This window comes from Brachypodium distachyon, chromosome 1 (assembly GCF_000005505.3).
Source record: "Brachypodium distachyon strain Bd21 chromosome 1, Brachypodium_distachyon_v3.0, whole genome shotgun sequence".
NCBI lineage: Eukaryota > Viridiplantae > Streptophyta > Magnoliopsida > Poales > Poaceae > Brachypodium > Brachypodium distachyon.
Genome location: NC_016131.3, coordinates 27,541,658 through 27,563,237, shown reverse-complemented (window position 1 = coordinate 27,563,237; position 21,580 = coordinate 27,541,658). Strand labels below are relative to the sequence as shown.

Genomic DNA, 21,580 nt, shown 5'->3' with positions numbered 1-21,580 from the left:
GCGAGGAACCTCGGCGTGCCGAAGCACTACCCGGAGCGACCTTGTCTTGTGGTGTTCGTGTTTAGCCTTATGGCGGCCGTGTGCCTCAAAGGTTGCATCAATGGGTGCAATAACGACACCATCGCTGTGTATTAATTTATATATTTGTAATTTTCTTTTCTCACAGAAATTTTGTATGAATTTGTGAATGTTTGATTTTAGCCTTAGAGGAAATCATGTACTAAACTCTTTTCTCACCGAAATCTCTTTATACTTAAGTTGATTGCAATGTTAAGGGAATTTGTGAATGTTTGTTTTTAGCCTAAAAATTCGAGAGGCCAGTTTTCGCAATTCACAAGCTACCATAAAAAAAATTCCATGGATCGGTTTGAGTTCTGCTTTTACCCTCGTTCCCCAACCTAGCGACCTTACCCCGCTATTAGTATTAGGCCCAACCGGACATCGGCTACACATTCGCGTATACATCCTTTGTCGCACACAAATTAAGACCGATCGCTGGGCGCGGTCCATGGTTTAGCTCTTTTGAATCTATCGTCAACATTCATATGGCCTTGACGGTAGTCCAGTTTTTGTTTTTTTTTTGACCAAGTTGACGGTAGTCCAGTTAAGCATAGATATACTGATCGATGCTCTGTTTTTCACGTGAATCCACCCACTAACTTCTTGAACATATGCAAAACTAATCGGTCCTGGACACAGCAAATGACATGCATGGCACGTGTCTTCAGATTACGCGTTTGCACTATCATGAAATCTAAACTTTGTCAACACATATGAAACATGCAACACGAATGCATGAATGGAAGCTCCCAACCGGCCGCCTGTTAGGGTTTGCTCCATCATCAACTTAGTGTTTATGCTAGTTCCTAAAAATTAAAATGAAGTGACCATGCAATAATATATGCGTGAAGAGAAGTTTGTTACAATGATGCGATACGTATGTGCCGCCCTATAAAAACAGGCCGGTCTTGAGGACATCGGCACAGTCACAAGTTAATATTTTTTGGCACAAGAACAGTTTTAGATCGATTAATAGATAAATTGGGATATTAGAAGATAACTGAACAGGCTTATTGGAGAGATGTCGTTCCGCGTCGCTGGGGATCACAATCTGCGAGGAGCAGGGCAGCCTCCTGGCCTTTCTCGGCCACGGCCACCTCCCTGGCAGCATCATGAAAGCCTCCGCTGCGGAGAATTTTGTTGACTTCGACGTCAGCGTGCATCGCCACGCTCGCGAGTCTGTAAACATCCTCGGGACGCAGGGCGCCGACTTCGACTTGGCCTGCGTTCAGGGCGTCGCCTCCATCACTTTCCAGCAAAAACGCGTCTCCACGATGTCGTTGTCGCCCAACTCCACGTAGCTTACTTGGGCGACGTTCGGAGGGATGTATGATCTTGGGTACTTGCTCAAGATCCTCACCGACGGGAAGCTTTTGCTGGAGACGTAGGAGATACTCTTGGAGAACCCAGACTATGATGGCGTGCCGCATCTTCACCGCCCTCGGGAGGTATGTTTGTCCTTGACGGCGGCGCCAGCTGGAAGGGCATATCGATGGGATGCAGTAGCTTTGTTTGTCATCTTTTAAATCATTTTAAATCATGTACCTTACGAAAACTTCAAAGAGGAGAAGCTTACCAACCATCCGGAAAATCCTGGAAACTCATATTGACATTAAATTAATGACAACCATGCAAACCTGCATAGTATGTGCACTCTCCTGTTGTTTGTGCTAAATCTTGGAGAATGTATTGGAAAGAGACCTTCCTCGATCAGGTTGTCATCGAACACTCTTTGCACTTAATTCCCAAGAGTAAATCTCAACTCTGAAAGAGTGCAAAGACAGGTGAATCATTATGCAAGAAACTAAGGATGGAGGCACTGGAATGCAGGCAGGTGATGATTGAGTGAGCAACTTTCTCCTTTGGTCTAGAATCTTGATTAGTGATCAGGGCTTAGGACCTCAATGTCCTTGGGAATGAGCAGTGGCATTTCGATTATGAAGTAGATCCCCAAGTCTTGGTGAATCTTTTGCCTGTTATGTTCTTCATTGGTTAGAGTTGGACCCCACAAGTTCTTAAACCTATATGTGGAATTTATGAGAGATTTTGTTAGGCAAGCCAAACTTAAGCCCAGGACAAGGGCTCCAGGCTCGCTCGAGCACATTTTCCACAGCTACATCTAACAATGAAAATTAAAATACCAATTCTTCACAAGATTGCGTGTGTACCATCACTACTCCAGGCAGATAGTTAGGTCCACAAAACATATTCTTTTTTATCAAGCCAGGACGAAAAGGACAAATCACTTCCAATTTGTGAACTTGGCCAGACAAGGGAACAGAAGTATCTCTACAAAGTACAAACCAAAGAAAGATATTTGAACCACAATAGCGCAAGGAACAGAACAAACCTCCGTCCAACTGGTGGTCTCTGCATAAGATGGTTGTTAGGTGGCTCACTCGCCAATGCAAGTGCTCCGAGTATCCATGATTAGAATAACCCAGAGCAATTGCAAACAAGCTAGGTGAAACCAACAAAAAATATAATCCATAGTTGCAGAAATTAGAATGGACAATTCATATAATCTTATAAATAATTGAAGAATACGAGCACAAAGACAGTCCACTTGAATGAATTACAGTGAAACATAGAGAACAGAACCTAGAAGTTCGCAGGCATATAGTTAGGAATTCAAACCTGGAAAGCATTTAGCGGCACGTCACCAGAACTGATACCAGAAACAAAATTAATTATCAAGACCGCAACATTAACAGTTAGCTGGAACTGTATGAACTTCTGACTGTTGCATAAACTGAACGGCCCCATCTGACAACCTAAAGCCACAAAATTAATACAGTATCAGAGTTGCCATAGCAGAAGAATAATACAAGAATGTAACGTACATACATTCACAAGTGATGCAAAATTGTCATCCAAAGATAATAATATCAGAACTCTCCTTGGCAACTTCAGTTCCCTGAATGCCCATCGAGAGACCAATATCGGCCTATAAATACAGAATTGTGTAAGTAATACTGGGTGATGGTTCTTCACACGTCCAGAAAATTGCTTCACAACTTGATAGATGATTATGCAGATCAGTAGTTCACAAACCTGATGCAGTGCTGGGGCATCATTTGTGCCATCTCCAGTTAGATATATACAAATTCGTATGTGTTTATGGTCTACCAATACATTTGGAACACACATCTGCTCTCTTGTTGACTTACTTTTGCTGGTTAAGCTATGTTACCATTCCAGCCACCAGTTGTGCTTCTCCTGGGCATTTCTTCAAACACGTAGCATGCTTGAATGTTGGTTAAGCTATGAGAGTTTGCTGATCCATAAAAAAAACCACATGTTCCAACGGTTACAAAGGTTAACCATTTCAGCATCATTGCACATATGGTATATGGCTAACCGTTCACATATATGTCTACTTTTAGCATGAAAATGCAGCTATCTCCAGTTTTTTCACACAACAATATGCAGCAGCAACAATGTTCTGACTGTTGCATAAACTGAACGGCCCTTTCAACTGGGAAGAGAAATTACATGTAAAAAGGTCACAACGCCGCTTTCAATACACATCGAATTGTTTAATGTCATCCAACATAAATCGAATTGTTTCATGCCATCCAACAAACATCTTCTAACAGAAAGTACTCGCACACTTAACTTTTAAAAAACTGCCAAAATAAGCCTCATCACTACTGAAATAAACATGAGAACTCTGTGCTTCAGAACACAACCAGCTACTTCAGAAAATAATACCCAGAGAACTGGAGGCCTCTGTTCCAAGGAAAAAATGAAAGACATAGCTCCATCCAAGAAATCACCTCCCCTGAACACACCTTCAGAACACAGGTCTTGAATTAGTGCCAATAAGGCTGCCGGAGCATCATTTCATTGTTGTAACATAGGGACTGAAAAAATCTCAGGAGCCAAATGGGGTTTCTACTGGAAAAACAAAACGTAGCAGACCAATAGTATGAGCACATATCACACCTCATTGGAAGCTTCCTGTTAACCTTGATTGGTACTGTCATCTTTGCCTCAGACCAATAGTATGAGCACATATCACACCTCATTGGAAGCTTCCTGTTAACCTTGATTGGTACTGTCATCTTTGCCAAATGCTAGGGCACAAATTCTTCCCTCTTTTCTTTCTTAATGCAATGACACACAAATCCTTAATTTGCATGTTCAAGAAAGAACGAAACAACAAAAACTTGGACATTTGGAGAATGCCATGTGTATTCAGAACTCTAAACTGAATAATATCATACAATTAAAATGTCCTTAATCTACTGTTCAAATAACCAACACAGATATTGTACCAGGCACACTAACTGAAAAATACATACATTACATATTTCATTGTGTTTAATAATTTGAGTAAACGTCACAGGAAGAAACTTCTTTCCATCTGATAGCTTCATCAAGTAATCTAGCTAGTGGATGAATTGGCAAGCATACTACAGCAGAATTAGGATATATAAGTGCCTACCTGTAGCTAGGCCTTTAGCTAATAGGACAGAGACACGATGGTTGTTTTGTGCCTTCTGGACGCATGAGTCTCTCAAAAAATGTTATGATCAAATTACCAATTGTGCCTTCACCACAGGTAATCTCATTTCTCTGTCATACATTCTACACTCCCAGACTCCTAGCCATAGTTCTCTGTACAAATGAAAATAAGAAAGCAGTCAGGATATGCATCATTACTATGGTCTATGGTCTTCCAGCCATAGTTCTCTGTACAAATGATCAGTTGAGCATAAAAAAACAAGAAAACAAGGGCAGGCTTGTAGGGAACGGGTCGAATCAGAGCAGACCAACGCGCAATTAACGGAGAGAATCGACCGTGGAAGGAGAAGACGGGCTAATTTGGCCCAGGACGCAAGCATAATTACATGTTTTTTTTCCATATGCTAAAATTGGCATTACTTTAACCTGGCTGCTTACTTTATTCTGTACATCAAAATCAAACTAGTTGTTAAAACAAGCATGTTAAGCTTCTAGGGAAGTGCATTTGGGATGCTGCGCATTTTCCACCTAGAGGCACCAAAACAGTATGCAAGTGTGCAGTTAGCAAAATCAGACCTTTCTAGGTTCCATACCTTGATACCTTCTATCTATTACCAAAAAAGAAGGATCATGATGCCAAGAAGCAGCTAACAAATACAAGGGAAAGGAAGGCAACGGTTGAAGGCAAATATTTGGAACCCATCAAGCTGAAATACTGTGTATCCCAATGGCACATGGCTTCAGGTTTCACTTAATATTCCGGTTTAGAATAACGAGAGAATAACATGAAGAAAATGGAACTAGAAAAGGCCACTAGTAAAGTAAAGGGTAGGTACGCTAGGCAAGTGGCTACACAAAAAATGACTCTGGAATATGAGATCTAGCTTCAATGTCTAACTGAGCAAATTGCTTAATGAGATATCTAGCATCCATCAGGTTGCTGGGAAGAGTACATGGTACATTATTAGGACATGTCTTCTGATTCAACTACAGTATTGGCAATGGCAATTGACAATCTTATGGCGTAGCTTAAATTGTGTAGTTGTAGCCGTCTAGCAAGTTCACCTTTTCCTGAACTATTCAATAACATGTTTTGCTGTTTGCAAGGAGCTCTTTATCAATTCTGTGAATACATACTTTTAGGGCTCGTTTAGTGGCACAAGAAATTTGTAGGAGTAAAAGGGTCCAAGCACAGGTGGCATCCAAGCAACCAAAGTAGTTATAGTAGACTGGTGTAAGAGGGGCATTACAATAAGATAAAACAACGAGAATACCATTTTTTACAGAACTGAGTAGTTTAGATGTACCGCAGAAAAAGAAATTGTGTCTAGCTTGCGGCTGACCAGAGATCTACCTAGATTGGAACCAATCCAAGGAGAATATGATTTACCTTCTCTATGAACACCATTCTCTTGCATTCTGGAACATGCGCAACCAAGGACTGGGACCACTCTTCTCAATCTGCCATTCCTTGGGATACCATGGATATTGCCACATCATAAAGGAACGCTCTGGGTGTGGCATCAGAGCAAGGTGCCTTCCATTAGGGGAGCATAGGGCTGCAATACCAAGTGGAGAACCATTGGGGTTAAAGGGATAGACCTCTGTTACGTTATTAGCATCATCGCAATATCGCAGAGGAGCCAGATTAGATTTAACAACGCCAGATAAGACATTTTCATCTGGGAAGAAGGCTCTCCCTTCACCATGAGCACTCCAAATGCCCAAAGTAGAGCCTTCCATACCTTTGAACATTATAGAAGGAGAGTCCCCTATGGCCACACTGATAAACCGACACTCAAAACGGCCAGATTCATTGTGAATGAACCTTGGCTGGGACATGTCTCCACCTGCACCAATGGAGCCTCCAATATCTGGTCCTGGCACCCAACCAAGAAGAGCCATGAGCTGACACCCATTAACACACCAAGGCTGAACGTGTCTGGCCTATTGTAGAACTCCTGGAACTGCTGTATGAGAGGCTGGTTGAACCTGATAGATGCAGCCCAACCTTTCGCTGAGTCTAGAACATCTGCATAGCTAAAACCTCCAACAAATGCAATCCCACGGAATTCGTCTAGAGAAGCTTTCTGATTCAAGAGATCCGACATTGTGATGTCCCACGGTTCAAAACCAGCAGCATGGAATGCAGCAGACATTTCCCTGTCACTGTTGCTCCCTTCTTCACGAATGATGGCAACCTTTGGTTTTGAAGATGCAGTCAATAGCTTCTTGTCTGTGAATTCAGGAGTGAAAGACAAATGCCATGAAGGCGTTGCTCGGCTTTTTAAGCCTTCTTTCTCAAACTTGACACAAGACTTCAGTCGCTGTACCTCCTCAAGCTGGAAGCCCGTTTCCTCCCATAAATCTCTGAGATCTGAAGTTCTTTCCTTCAAGCACACCACACCATCAACAAGCAGTTCTATTTCCGGTACTGTTGTTACTTTTCCTAGAACATTAGCAGAAACCCCTGCTGCTTGAAGCTTTTGCTTCACAACATCATGGTCATTTGAGTGCACTTCCATAACAAGACCAAGCTCCTCGGCGAAAAGTGCTTCAAGAAGACCATTATCTTTTAATTCAATGTTGAGGTTGACACCACAGTTGCCAGCAAATGGCATCTCAAGAATTGTAACAATAAGCCCACCATCGCTAATGTCATGACCGGAAGAAATCAGACTTTCACTGAGCAATTCTTGAACAACCTCGAACACTTTCTTCAAGTAAGAAACATCTTCTATGTCTGGGCAGTCATTTCCAATTTGGTCAACCGCTTGTGCGAGAGCAGAACAACCAAGTCGGCGTTTTCCTTTAGCCAGGTCAATGTGAAACAGAACCCCATCATTCCCAAGCTTTAAATCTGGAGTAACCGTCAAGGTTATATCAGGACATGTCACATAAGCACTGATGACAAGATTCCCTGGAGCCTTGACTAGCTCGCCATCACATTGAGCTGCCATAGAAAGACTGTCCTTTCCTCCATCAATTGCAATACCAAGTTCAATCATGCAATCAGCCATTGCAACAGCAGCATCATACATATCTGCTCCTTCTCCATCAAGCTTTGCAGCATACATCCAATTACCGCTTGCTTTGACATCAGCGAGAGATGTAGCTTTAGCCCAAACCAGATTGGTCAATGCTTCCCCAACAGCAAGCCTTGCCATGGCCTCAGGATTAAGTAAACCCTTTATTGGTTGCTCCCCAATGGCACAAGCACCACCTGTCAGATCTGTGTATGTCTGTGCAATTACAGCGACATCAGCAAGTGGAAGTTGGAGAGGGCCAACTGTCTGCTGTTGTGCAACAAGACCTGTCACACACCTGTCAACCTTTGTGGTCAAGAAACGCTTTGAACATACAGAGGGAAGCTTCAATACTCGCTTAAGAACATTCATTAGTGTGACCTCAGGTGCAATATCTAAGGGCTCACTCAATCAAGAAACTCGCTTGAACTCAAAGGCTTTCTGAGGCATGTCTCCTAATACCTTTTCAAGCTCGAGATCAACAACAGGCAGTGGAGGAGGAAGGCCATTCAACTTCGCGTGCTCCACAGCAGCACCATCAATCAAAACAATCTTTCCACTACCATCAATTTCCCCGAGGACAGCCATTGAAACTCTTTCTCTCTCACAAAGTGACTGCAACAGGCTTATACTCTCAGGCTTCACCAATAATGCATCTTGTTCCTGGTATTCAGCGCCCCAGATCTCCAACACAGACAATGTATGATCACCAACAATAATAGAGCGGATATCAATTTCAGCACCCTTAGGATAGATTATTTCTTTCACAACATTGCAATTTCCTCCAGCTCCCTGATCATGAATGCTGATGATTGGATTCTTCTCTCCCATTTCTGCACATGCCCTGATCACGCGATATAGTTTTTGAGCCATCTCAGCGTCTCCACGCTGCACTGCATTAAAATCAAGTTCTACATCATTCTGTCCGCTAACCATACTTGAGGCAGCACCCCCACCCATACCAATTCTGTATGCTGGACCACCAATCTTCACAACTAGCATGCCAATTTCCGGATCCCCTTTGGATATGTGTGCATGGTCAATCTGTCCGATTGCTCCACTGAACATTATTGGCTTCAGCCATTCACGGCGCTCCCCGTTTGGCAACCTCATACCGAAAGTTCTTGTGAATCCCTGAATTAAAGGCTCGCCAAATTTGTTCCCATAGTCAGAGGCACCATCACTAGCATCAATAAGAATCTGCAAAGGAGAAGCTAAGTTCAATGGGTATGAAAAGGATGAATCCTCCCAGGGTGCACATGACTCTTCCATTAGAAGATTTCCAACACAATAACCAGCAGTTGAAGCAACGACAAATGAGCCCTTTCCAGTGGCATGTGTGTCTCTTATACGGCCACCTGTACCTGTTTCTGCTCCTGGGTAGGGTGCCACAGCACATGGAAAATTATGGGTTTCTGCTGTGAATAGAATGCCAAGTTCACGCATCATAAGGGATAACGGTGAAGTGGGACCTGGTATTGCTGGACGTAGATGATTTACTGGGTTCCCTTTTGTTGCACTTGAGTTATCCTTGAATTATCCTTGAATCCAATTATAGAGTTACTAGGGTTAGCCTTCAAGGGACTCTTTACTAACTGAAACAAAGTTCTCTCCATAGTCTCTCCATCTATCTCAAGCTTTCCATTGAAAAACCAATGTCTGCTGTGCTCACTATTGGATTGTGCTATGTCAAAAAGTTCCACAGTAGTTGGATTGCGCTTGATGTCATCTCTGAAGAGGTGAGTGTAGTACTTGATATCTTGCTCATCAAACGCCAGCCCCATTCTGATATTTATTTCCTCAAGTGCTCCACTTCCCCTTTCATGACCGGTATAACACTGACAGGTTCTGGAACTACATCTGACTGAAATGGTGTAAGCTTGCTAGGATAAACACAGTCAGTCATTCTGTCATGAACCAGAGCAGCAAAGCTGTTGAGTTGGCTTTCATCAAGTGGGACACTACCAGGCTGAAGGCACAAAAGATATCTTCTTGACCTCTCCAGGCGAGTTACTTCCAGCAATGATAGAGCTTTACAAATTGAGACAGCATTGGTTGAGAAAGCTGTTGAAAATGTCATCCGAGGACCGACCTCAACAAGGAAAGAATAAGGGCTCCTCAAAACTTCTTCCTCCAGAAAACTCCCTGATTGTAAGTTCTCAGGTTCGTAAGTTTCCGCTAGTAGCCACTGAAGTGCTATGAGCTTCTCAGAACTTAGTGCACTTTCCAACTCAACATTGAAGCATTGCTCGGTCTTTATGTCAATAATATTCGAAGAAACATTTGCCTGCGCTTTTCTGAGTAAATCCTTGGTCTCACTCTCTTGAAGAAATGGTCTGCGGTAAAGGTGAATAATACTTGAAAACAATTTTACGTCATCAACAGATTTCTCCACCAACGTAACACCCCTCGATACTGCGGCATTGGGAGCAGGCATTGGTCGGATATTTGTAAGAGCAAATCGTTGGTTAGGTAACCAGCAAAAACGACGCAGCTTCAAACAATCTTGAACCATTTGTGACCTTCTCAAGGAAGAGTGTCTTGCAGAGATAAAGCTATGCCTTTGTTTTACCTGGGGAGGACACACATAATAAAGGTTACATGCAGATTTGAGAAGCATCATTAGGTGACAGTTCAACTAGGTGCATACCATATTACTAGGAAAGCTTTGAAGATGCAGCATATGTCTTCCTGTCATTTCAGCAGGAGATGCCATGTTCACACAATCCTAAGATATTCCGAGAACCTGTGAAACGGGAAATCAAGCATTGAGCCACTGAGCATAACTCAAATTTAGTCTACAACAGCGATATGTATCCGATGAGAGCGATACGGAGACACTGTGATACGTCAATTTTTTAAAAACACGGATACAGGGATATATTTCTTAATAGAAAATACAGAAAGTAAAGGTTTTTCAGTACAAATTCTCCAAAGTACAAACATGAACATTTAAACAACATTCTAGCAGTACAACACCTAGCTAAGCAATTAAGCATTAAAATTGGCAAGGGGAACCTACGCTTGAGATTGGAGAAAAGGAGAGAGAAAGGAGAAGACAGAACAGAGAAGAGAGAAAGGAGAAGAGGATAAAGAATGATAAAAGAGTCACCTGCGGCGGGAGGGGCACCGGCGGCGGTGGCAGACTGCGAGCTCCTTCCACGGACGGCGGGCGCGAAGACGTCAGGGGACAGCGGCAGGCGGCCGTCGAGCGCGAAGTCGTCCGGGGATACTGGCGGCAAACCAGCGACGGAAGCAGCAGCGGTCGTCGGGGGCGGGAGGGCGGCGAGCCGGCGACGGAGTGGCCAGCGGGAGAGCGCCACCACTCCTGTCTCGTGTTCCTGGTGGGTAATCGTCGAATCGATCGTTATTCCTTTTTTTTTTCTTTTTTGAGGGGAATTGATCGTTATTCGTTACCAGGGTAAAACGTACTCCGAAGCTAGGATAGCTGGGCCCTGGGCCACAATTTTTAGATGGGCTGAATAGAGAAAATTGGATATTTCCGAATCAGTAATCCGATTAAACTTTTCTCATAAGAAGTAATCTGATTAAACCCCTTACAAAAGTAATCCGATTAAAAATACGGATAACTTTTTATCCGCGGATAATACCGATACCCTGTGAGGCATGCATGTTGTCAAAATCTGTGGTAAATTATTGTCGATTTTTTGCTGAGATTGATATATTTCTATTGTGTCAACTGTCTCATGTATATTGGTTCAGTCAAAATCTGTTTTATCCTAAAACCGAACCGAATTTTCCCAGATGCCTGGATTTATATACCCGTCCATGATTTTCTGTGCAAAACTCATTTGCATTTATGAATAACCCGGATTTGGTAGAAAACCATGTAACACTAACCGACTTTTTTATCAACCGCGAAAGCCCACACACTTAGAGCATGTACAATGCAAGGTGCTAAGACAGGTGTTTACGAAAATAAACCAAGCATTTTTCTAATCACCAGTGCTTATTTGTACAGAAGAGGTGCCAAGTTAGGCATCTGCTTAGTCTAAATAAGTATCAGTGCTTGACAAAAACCGGTTAATTTTTCTAAGCACCCATCTAGACATCTTGCATTGTACATGCTCTTAGTAGCAACATGTTTCAAGTTCAGTTTTGGTCTTTTGCAAACTGCAACCACCGATGAACTATTGAAATTTTCAATACCTCATTCTTCCATCAAACCAGTCTCATGCATGTATTGTTGAGAACGTACGGGCTACACATATATCTGTTGATAGATAATTTGTGCCTATCTTTGTAGCTTAGTTATGATAGAGCGCTCGCATATGTTTCAAGGTTCGTGAAGATTGCATGTTTGCCACGTCGTGAAATCCAAATTTCATAACTTCCATACAATTGCATACAAGACGAATGATTGGAAGCTCCGAACACGCTGCCTGCTGGGGCTAGCTCCATCATCAGTTTTGTGTTTGTGCTAGTCTGTCAGGGTCAAAATGAAGTGACCATCCGTCCAGTAATATAGGCGTGAAGTCTTCCAAAAGAACAATATAGGCGTGAAGAGGAGCTCTTACAGTGCAAGATGCAATACATATGTGCCGCTCTATAAAAACAGGCAGGTTAATTTTGAGGACACCAGAATATACAAGTTTTCAAAAAGGGACATATAGATACACAATTCTAGATCAATTAGTAGATAGATTGGGATATTAGAAGATAACTGAATAGTCTTAGTTATTCATGTCGACTGGCATGCCGCAGCCATTGGTCACACGGTGACGAGGAGGTCCATCTTCCACAAACCATGAAGGCAGTTAGTGCCTGCCAAGAAGGTCGTGCATAGATAGATTGCAATTACGGAGGTGTCATCCATGGCTGCACCCATAGTTGAGCTCGGCATCACGCCCAAGGATGAGCAGAGTAGCCTCCTAGCGTTCCTCGACCACCGCAATGGCCGGTTATGCAGGTCTCCTCGGAGGTCAACTTCTGTGACTTCGACGCTCATGTCCACCGCCACACCCCCAACTCCCTGGACTTTCTATGGTCGCACGGCGACGACTATGGCCTGGCCGAGAACCTGGCATTGGGAAATGTTGGGAAGGGTGCATGATCTCCGGCCACGGGAGGTCGCTGCTGGAGACGAAGGAGATGTTTGTGGATCAACGGAGGATTCATCTCGACGGTCCGGTGTTGGACGCGAAGTACATGGTGATTATTAATTGATTGTGTGGCGTCGGGATGAAACGAGTCCAGACTGTCCAGGAGCGTGTTGCCCAATTTTTTCCAGCTAGCTAACTGGATTTATAGTTCCATGATTTTTAATCTCCAGCGCAATACTCACTATTTGCATCTATGAATAACGAATTTGTAAGAAAACCGATCGAATAACACTTCTTTTTTCAGTTAACCGAACGCCCACACACTTGTCATGTTCCGAGTTCAGTTTTCATCTTCAGCTAGAAACAATTCCCATGAATTGAATTATTGAAATTTCAATATCTTAGGATTAATTCCATCAGACCGATCGCCGAATGTTTTGTTGAAATCGACTACACATCTTTTGATAGATAATTGGGGGTGTGTGTCTATCTTTGCAGCTTTAGTTAATTTATCGATGGAGCTGGCTGGTGTATCCGGCCGCTTAGCACATATCCTGGCCACTATATGTACGTGACCAACGTAGCCACTAACTCATGCATGTATTCCAAGCTAATCGATCCAGGACCAGTGAATGTTCGTGTATGCATGCCACATGTGTTGGTTTCTTCTTTTTTTCTGATATATACCCTGGTCAAATATTTTATTTTTACCTTTGTACAAAATAATGAATAATGTTGAACAGTAAGAAACAAAAGAAATAACATACAAAATCGGTGATTCGTGAAGATTACATGTTTGCCCCATCATGAAATATCCAAACTTTATCAACTCGTATGCAACATGCAAGATGAATGAATGGAAGCTCCCTATGGCCACCTGTTAAGGCCTGTTGTTTTATCATCAAATTAATGTTCATGCTAGCCAGTATAAGTTAAAATGAAATGACCATCCAATAATATAGGCATGAAGATGAGTTGTTACAATGATGCAATACATATATATGTGGCTCTATAAAAACTGGTTGGCTTTGAGGACACCAGAGTATACAACTTAACAAAGAATCAACATAGGCACAGTTCTAGCTAGATAAGTGATATTGGAATGTTAGAAGATAACTGAATAGCCTTAGTTGTTCACGTTGACTGGCGTGTTGCTGCCATCGGTCATAGCGCGATGAGGATACCCATCTTCCAAATACCATGAAGGCCGGCAGGGCGTGCCAAGAAGGTCGTGTAGAGGTAGAATGCCATAAATGGAGGTGTTGTTCACGGTTGTACCCATCTTCCAGCACGGTGCCACGCTTCGCGACCAACATGGCAGCCTCGTGACCTTCCTCGACCACCACAACGGATGCGTCTTGCAGGTCTCCTAGGAGCTCAACTTCGCCGACTTTGACGCCCGCGCCACCGCCACGCCCTCGGATACCTCGACCTGATCGGGTTGCAGTGTTTTGCAGTGATTTCCGATTCAATTAGATGCTTGAAATCATGTAGGAGTAATTAATTATTTTCTTATGGAAATGTTTGTATTTAATTAGCATGCATGTTAAGGAAACTTGTGAATTTTTATTTTTCGCCCGAATGGCCATCACAATTCTTGGACTACCGGAAAATTCTCTGTGAAGATCTGCCTTTTGAGGGCATACTGAAACTGAATCACGGTACAGAGTAAGACCTCAATGTTTTTTTTATTTACAAAATCCTGGTGAAATTGAAATAATGGAACCGGAATGGGATGATCTTAATCCTAGGGCAGACATAAACCTTGAAAACGAACAGAGGAAAAACAATAATTCAGTTTCTTTTGCGCAAAAAATAATAATAATTCAGTTTCTGCATCTGACTAGCACAATTAATAACCGAGATACATGGTATTCATGCCATGTAAAATCATTGTTGAGTGAAACTGGAGTGTTTGTGTTGCGTGCATGTGTTGTTACGGTCTTGTTTTTTTGTTGGCAAAAACACGGCCATTTAGCAACACCGCAAGTCTCTAGTTTTTTTTTACAACAGCAGAAGCCGATTCAGTGCCCATAAGGCTGGTCATAGTGGAAAGTAACATAGAATAGTAACATGTATATGTTATTAGTCTAAATTACCACCTTCATAGTAGGTAGTAACATATATGTGGTGCCATGCATTATGTCATTTATTAGGTTGTAGACTCATCTTGCTTTGATTTGTGTGATGTTATGGTAACATATTTAGTTACCATTTCTTTTTTTTTTAATTTAATACCTTGCCATGTCACCAAAATGCCTAATTGGCATCTTATGTTATTACCTAGGTTACTTCCATTATGAGCAGCCTAACACATGTGGTGCCCTTTTCGATATCAAGGTATTAACGCAGAGGTGGTCAAAAAAATAAAGTTATCAACAGAGAGAATGTTTTGGTGCCTCTGATTCAAGAAAATGTGGTTTGAATATTATTTCCGAAAGAAGAAAAACAATGCTAATGTCCGACCAAACTGGACATCGGTGGACCGAGCAAAATGGTTTTAGTCAATTATCACCTGCCCCGTAGACAGCAAATGGGTCGGTAAGATGCCGGCATGAAAATAAAACGAGCTTTACTCACCTGTGGGCTGTGGCGGCCCAAGAAAGAAAACGTCGTGCTTGATGATCCATCGGAATCGCTGAGACGAGACAGGATTATGCTCCGACAAGATCCTATATTCTCCAACGAGTTTGTTTTTTCCTTTTTCTTTCCAAGGTTCCTTGAGAAAGAAAGAAAAAAGTTTGAAGGCGCTGCCCAATCGCCATGGACACTCAGGGAAAGGGAAAGCAGACATTCGTGCCCAGTGAGTATCCTGCAGAAGGAACGTCCGCAGCACAAGAAACAACATGAAGATTTTTTCTTGTCTACTTAAACCTACAACGGAAACCTACAACATATAAATTCTCCGTATTCTGAACCAGTCCACTCAGGTATACTTGACATGAATGTCATGTTTTTCTAAATTATTTCAGAATTAACCGGCGTCATTCTTTCAGTGATAGGCAGCGAGATGTCAGCGGTGACTTCGTCAATCTCTCAAAAATTGCCGGCTCAGTCTTTCGAAGGTGCTCATAGGGTAGAGGTGAGCGTATGCGCGTGTTGTGAGCGTCTGTGTTTGTACTGTGTGTACATGGAGGTTTGGTGGTAACACACGGGAAGAAAACAAAACAAAACAAGAAACAGAGGCACAAGCCACAAGGAAATACTTTGAAACTCTCCCATAAACAACTCCGCCCGAGGGGACGGGAAGAACAGGGAAGAGAGAGCGCTGCTCACACAACGCGCACGCCGCCACCTCCTTCCTCTCCGGCTCCGCCCAACGATCGATCCAAGGGAGCCCTCCTCCTCCCGCGGCACCGCATGGCGTCGTCGCTCTCCCTCTCCGTGCGCGCCTCCGGTTCCCGGGCCGCCGGATCCCGCGCCGCCGACCCCGTCAAGGTCCCAACCCCTCGATCCCCCAGCTTTTCTGTTGTTTTATTTATTCAAATCGTGTAGAAGAAGACTCCGTCCTGTTTGATGGAACCGAATCTGATTGCGAATTCATACGACCGAATTTTTGTTCTTCGTATGGCGGAAAATTTACCTGCATTTATTTCTCCGCCAACTTGTTCTCCGCCCCCTCCTGATATCTGATTAGCAAACTTATACTACAGCTGAACTGTCTGTACCGCGTTGTTTGATCGCTTGATGCCATTTTTTTAGTGCCATCAAGCCCTCGATGTATTCATATTCATTTCTACCATGAATTCTGTCGCAAATCGGTTCATGTTATAAGTTGCTCTAGCCATGATTTTGAACTTTTTTTGGAACAGAGCGCGTGATTTTGCGGCATAAACTCGTTAATGGCAAATGTTTTCCCCTAGTGATCGATTTGTCTGATCTGGTGCAGGCGTCGTGCGTGAGGACCAAGGTTTCCTGCAGCTTCCCTTCCATCGGTGCTTCCTCTTCGCCGTGAGTTTCCTACTTGTTGCATTCTCTCGTTCAGCTTGTTCAAATCGCTGTCAGCTTGTGGTACCCTGTATCACAAAAATTGGACGACTGGGGCCATGGTTTTTGGCCATGAGAAATGTGACGTCATTCTTTTTGTTCCTAGCTTGTTGGTCTCTTGATCTGTCTGCCCGGTGATCGCCATTGCATATTGGCTGTAAACATGGCCTCTTCCCCCTGTACATTAGCTGTGACATCGTGTTTTATTTTTTTCAACTGCTCATGAACTGCAGTGCTAGGAGCCTTGAGCCGGTGAGAGCCACCGCTACACAGGCGCCCCCTGCCACCCCTCGTAAGTTGTTTGGTTCACAATACATCTACAGAGATTATTGCATCCTGCAGTTGTGTTTAACGCAATTCCACCTTTCCACTTTTCATAGAATCTTCTAGTGGGGAGAAGACAAAGGTTGGCATCAATGGTAAGTTCCTTGCATAAATTGGAAAAACAACAGATCAGCAAACTGTTGTAGCTTAGATTAGATACACTGAAGCTCATAATGTCTAACAGATGCATTTTAGTTGGGCTATGCTTTAGCCCTTGTGCAATTTTACCATTCCTGTAGGTGATCCTTATAATGGTGTTTATCTCTTTTATGTTGCTCATAATGGTGCTAGCTCTTTCATCTTCGATTACAGTGGTACGCTTGTGTTCTTGTTGCAGGGTTTGGGCGTATAGGGAGGTTGGTTCTACGGATTGCAGTCAGTAGAGATGATATTGAAGTTGTGGCTGTCAATGACCCATTCATCGATGCTAAATACATGGTAAGTGAGATATCAACAATGTCCAACTTGTGTTCGATCATGAATGATTGGACTATTTTTAGATTGTTGAACATCTGCAGGAGTGTTTTTGACATGTGAGATTTCAACAATGTCCAGCTTGTGTTCGATCATGAATGATTGGACTATTTGTTTTGACTTAATTGATTTGTTCTTCATCACACAATATGAATATCTATCATGAGGTAGTAGTTAACTAGTTATATACTCTCTCTTTTAAGATATTCCATATGATATCGGCTTATTAATCAGCTGTTGGATGAGCGATGTACTTTCGAATATGTATTCACAAATAACACTAAACATTTGCTATAGAGATATTTTTTGAAACATGACGCACTGACACACCTACATTTTTCTTTTAACAAAGAAGAAATAGGCACCCAAAATTGTAAATGTTGTTTAGACATTGCTATGTATCACTGTAATTTATAATGCTTAGTTTGATAAAGAGGCGTTTTGGTTAATCTTATCTGACTTGCATATATATGAAGCTTAAGCCGGACATCCATCTGGCGAGCTTCATTATATCTTGGAATTTTGAATTACATGTGTATGTTATCTATTGCCTATATTTATGGAATATTTAGCTGTACAGGCCATCGTTAGCTATACAATATGTTGCACTTTTATCTTGCTTGAAAATAGGAGCTCAGCTTAAGCTTTTCATGGTCTGGGTTCTGTACAAGACATATGGTTCAGTCCTCGTTGAGAAAACCAGCATGTTTACTGTTCTTGTTGTAGTTATGTTATTTTCTTCCATTCAGCAGATAAAATTTGTAGCTGACGAGCTGTATTAGATGGTAGGTGCATCCTATTTTCTTCTGAAAGCTTCCATTTGGTTCATCCATTATATTCTTATTTTTCCAGGCTTATATGTTTAAGTATGACTCCACACATGGTCCATTTAAGGGAACCATAACAGTTCTCGATGAGTCAACATTAGAGATCAATGGGAAGAAAGTCTCAGTTACAAGCAAAAGGTAACAGTAGGATTATAGAAATGCTCCAGGTTTAGGTGAAATTATATTCTTAAATTACTATTTAATAAATGATTCCCAGATTTATTTTTTCGTCCTTATAAATGAAATTATAGTTTGGCTAGTAAGTCTGGACAAAAAGCTTCTTTAATTACTTACAAGTAATGTCACTTTTGGTGCTGTCATATAGTATCTCCTTTTGTTTAATCTTAACCTATTTGTGACGAGTGTCAGATGGAAATGTCAAGTGTTTTTAAACTGTGAATGCGGACATTCATTACTCACTATATTATCTTGTATCATGAAAAGTTGTATGCGTCAAAAAGAAGTTGTCCAGTTTGTTGGCATTGCATACTTGCCTGCACATATCATAACCATTGCTATATTAAAAGGCATTATCTTCTTTAATTGATGCTCACTGGGGTAAAAAAGATCGTGTACACATACTGTTCCAAAATTTGTAAGCTATAATTTTTCATCAACGTTGTACTTTTGGTATTTTTATCTTGTTGGCAATATTGTTTTGGCCATGTAATTTGTTTCTCCTCTAATGCTTTGTTAGTTTGCCAATGTTATTTTATGGGTTTTCACTTCTTAATTTCAGGGACCCCTCAGAAATCCCTTGGGGTAATGTTGGAGCTGAATATGTTGTTGAATCATCTGGTGTTTTTACAACAATTGAGAAAGCTTCGGCTCATTTGAAGGTTCACTTTCTCATATTTCATGACCATTGATGGTTTATAATATCCCCAAAGAAACTCCATTTACATAAAGCAAATATGCTGAGATTTTCCTGTGTTACTTATACAGGGGGGTGCAAAGAAAGTGGTGATATCTGCTCCCTCAGCCGATGCTCCTATGTTTGTGGTTGGAGTAAATGAGAAAAGTTACAACCCTAGCATGGATGTAGTATCTAATGCAAGTTGTACCACCAACTGCCTTGCTCCTGTTGCCAAGGTTATCTGCTTTTTTATCATTTCTTTTTTCCTAATAGACAGAAACTGGTTTACCTATACGTTCTGGTGAGCTGGTTTATATCACTGATAATAAATGGGTATCTTCCAGGGTTTTTTCTGATGTTGTCTATAGATTCGTTCTTGCAAAATAGTGTTACCACTTGCCTTGTTGATTATTGATGGTTTGCAGGTTGTCCATGAGGAGTTTGGCATCCTTGAAGGCCTAATGACAACTGTCCATGCAACAACAGGTTTTCTTTCTCCCTGTTAATATTTGTCATGGGCACAGGACAGGAATTCACCAATGTTCTCACATACCAAGATAATTTACCTCTAATGGAATAGTTTGATTCGATGTGTCCAGCCACCCAAAAGACTGTTGATGGCCCTTCGATGAAAGATTGGAGGGGAGGACGCGGGGCTGGTCAAAATATCATCCCTAGCTCCACGGGTGCAGCAAAGGTTGTATTTGCTCACTGGGAAAGAGCAAAATGTTTGTTGTTGTTGATCTCTTATATTGATCTTCTTATTTTGCTATCAGGCTGTTGGAAAGGTCCTTCCAGCATTAAATGGAAAGCTCACTGGTATGGCCTTCCGTGTTCCGACACCTAACGTCTCCGTTGTTGATTTGACCTGCCGGCTTGAGAAAGACGCTTCCTACGAAGATGTGAAAGCAGCTATCAAGTATGTAAATCAATGATTATATTACTTTCTTTACCTTTACCTTTTTTCTGTAACCATTCTGAGGATTACTCCTGCAGCTTGTTACTATATAACCAAAAGTTAGAGGATTTAATCAATGTGATCAAAGAATGAATTGCGTAGGACAGACAGTAGTTTTTTCTGCAAGTGAAAGTACCCATCGAGTTATCAAAGATGTTGAAATAGTGAAACTCGAGAAGAAATATGAAACAGTGTCTGCTGCCCAGTTACCAATGTAACTCGTCTACATCTATCAGTACCCTTTGATCATGCATTGGAGAAATAGGTCTCGTCGCTTACGGAGATAAGAAATGTGGCTAGTGTTATTTGGTTTATATGACAATTTTGGGAGACAAGAAATGTGGCAAGTGTTATTTGGTTGGTTGACAATTTTGTTAAACATAATAATATGAATTAAGGCCAATCTTATTTCCTGCAATTAATGAGTGTAAATATGCCATCACTATTTCTTAAAGTTTCATCCACATTAGCCTGTGCAAACTTTCTAGCTCAACAATTTGCTTACCCATTTTGTGATTTTTATTTTTCCAGGGAAGCATCAGAAGGTTCACTAAAAGGTATTTTAGGCTACACAGATGAGGATGTGGTTTCAAATGATTTCGTTGGTGACACAAGGTAAGCATTCAGATCTGTTCCCATGAACTGTCCATGAGAGAGAAATTGAACTTGTTAAATTCTCTTGCTACCCAGATCGAGCATATTTGATGCCAAGGCCGGTATTGGTCTGAGTTCTTCTTTCATGAAGCTTGTGTCTTGGTACGACAACGAGTGGGGCTACAGGTATGTATATCCCACTTAACCAGTCCAAGCCTTTTATCTAAGCGGATCTCCACTTTACCTGAACATGCTGTTATATCTCTTGCTCCAGCAACCGTGTGTTAGATCTGATCAGTCACATGGCTCTTGTCAACGCTTAAAGCTGATGCCCTGACATGAATTAGTGGAGAAGATCCTCGTGTAGCGTAGGAAGTGAAGGCTGCAAATTTTGATGGCCATTTTCACGTTCTAGAATAATATGTGAGCGATGAAAACAGTCAATCGGCGTCGACTTGAAGCAGCAGAATGATCCTGTTGATCTGTAAGACTGTAACCCATAATTGGACCGAATAAGCCTCACGCCTGAGCTCGCACTCGTTGGCTCCCGGAGAGCCCAGTGTCATTACTCTGCCTGCTAGTGGCATCCATGTTTTGTTCGCACCTTGAGCTACGAAATGGATTTGGATTGATAAAAAATTTGGAACCCAGGACATGCTTGGCCTGTACCCTAAAAGTTTCGATGTTGCGCTATGTTAGGCATCAGTTTTGATCGTTGTCCCGCCATAACACTAGTCCTAAAACATTGAGCTGTCTCATCCCTCTGGCATCTTATACGTTGCAGCCCAGAGGAACCTGTATCTCCAGGAAGGTAATTCCAATTCCCAATCTCGAGTCTTGACAAAGATATTGTTCTCCCTTTGGATCCTGATTGAGCGATTACCAGAGCTAGCCAGGGCCCATAGGCCATAGCTCGCCACAGCAACCGGCAGGGTCGCCCT

At 42.1% G+C, this 21,580-nt stretch overlaps 1 protein-coding gene and 1 pseudogene across 1 annotated transcript; one reads left to right on the top strand and one right to left on the bottom strand.

Annotated features, from left to right (window-relative positions):
• Positions 1-4,239: 4,239 nt before the first annotated feature.
• LOC100838954 lies at positions 4,240-10,928 on the bottom strand (annotated as a pseudogene).
• Positions 10,929-15,815: 4,887 nt separating this feature from the next.
• On the top strand, positions 15,816-21,344 carry LOC100838646 (glyceraldehyde-3-phosphate dehydrogenase GAPCP2, chloroplastic). The gene is made up of 14 exons (XM_010242200.3): positions 15,816-16,057; positions 16,509-16,570; positions 16,840-16,898; positions 16,987-17,025; positions 17,268-17,368; positions 18,257-18,369; positions 18,971-19,070; positions 19,177-19,323; positions 19,513-19,573; positions 19,687-19,784; positions 19,864-20,006; positions 20,577-20,660; positions 20,736-20,825; positions 20,914-21,344. The coding sequence occupies exons 1-14, from the start codon at positions 15,980-15,982 to the stop codon at positions 20,960-20,962; spliced, it is 1,224 nt and encodes a 407-aa protein (XP_010240502.1). The 5' UTR covers positions 15,816-15,979; the 3' UTR covers positions 20,963-21,344.
• The last annotated feature ends 236 nt before the right edge of the window (positions 21,345-21,580 follow it).

Bases quoted from the DNA above. Each gene is read 5' to 3' on its own strand.
- LOC100838646 (XM_010242200.3), top strand. From the start codon at position 15,980: ATGGCGTCGTCGCTCTCCCTCTCCGTGCGCGCCTCCGGTTCCCGGGCC. The intron at 19,324-19,512 runs GTTATCTGCTTT...GATGGTTTGCAG, and splicing joins GCCTTGCTCCTGTTGCCAAG to GTTGTCCATGAGGAGTTTGG. The intron at 20,826-20,913 runs GTATGTATATCC...CTCTTGCTCCAG, and splicing joins GACAACGAGTGGGGCTACAG to CAACCGTGTGTTAGATCTGA.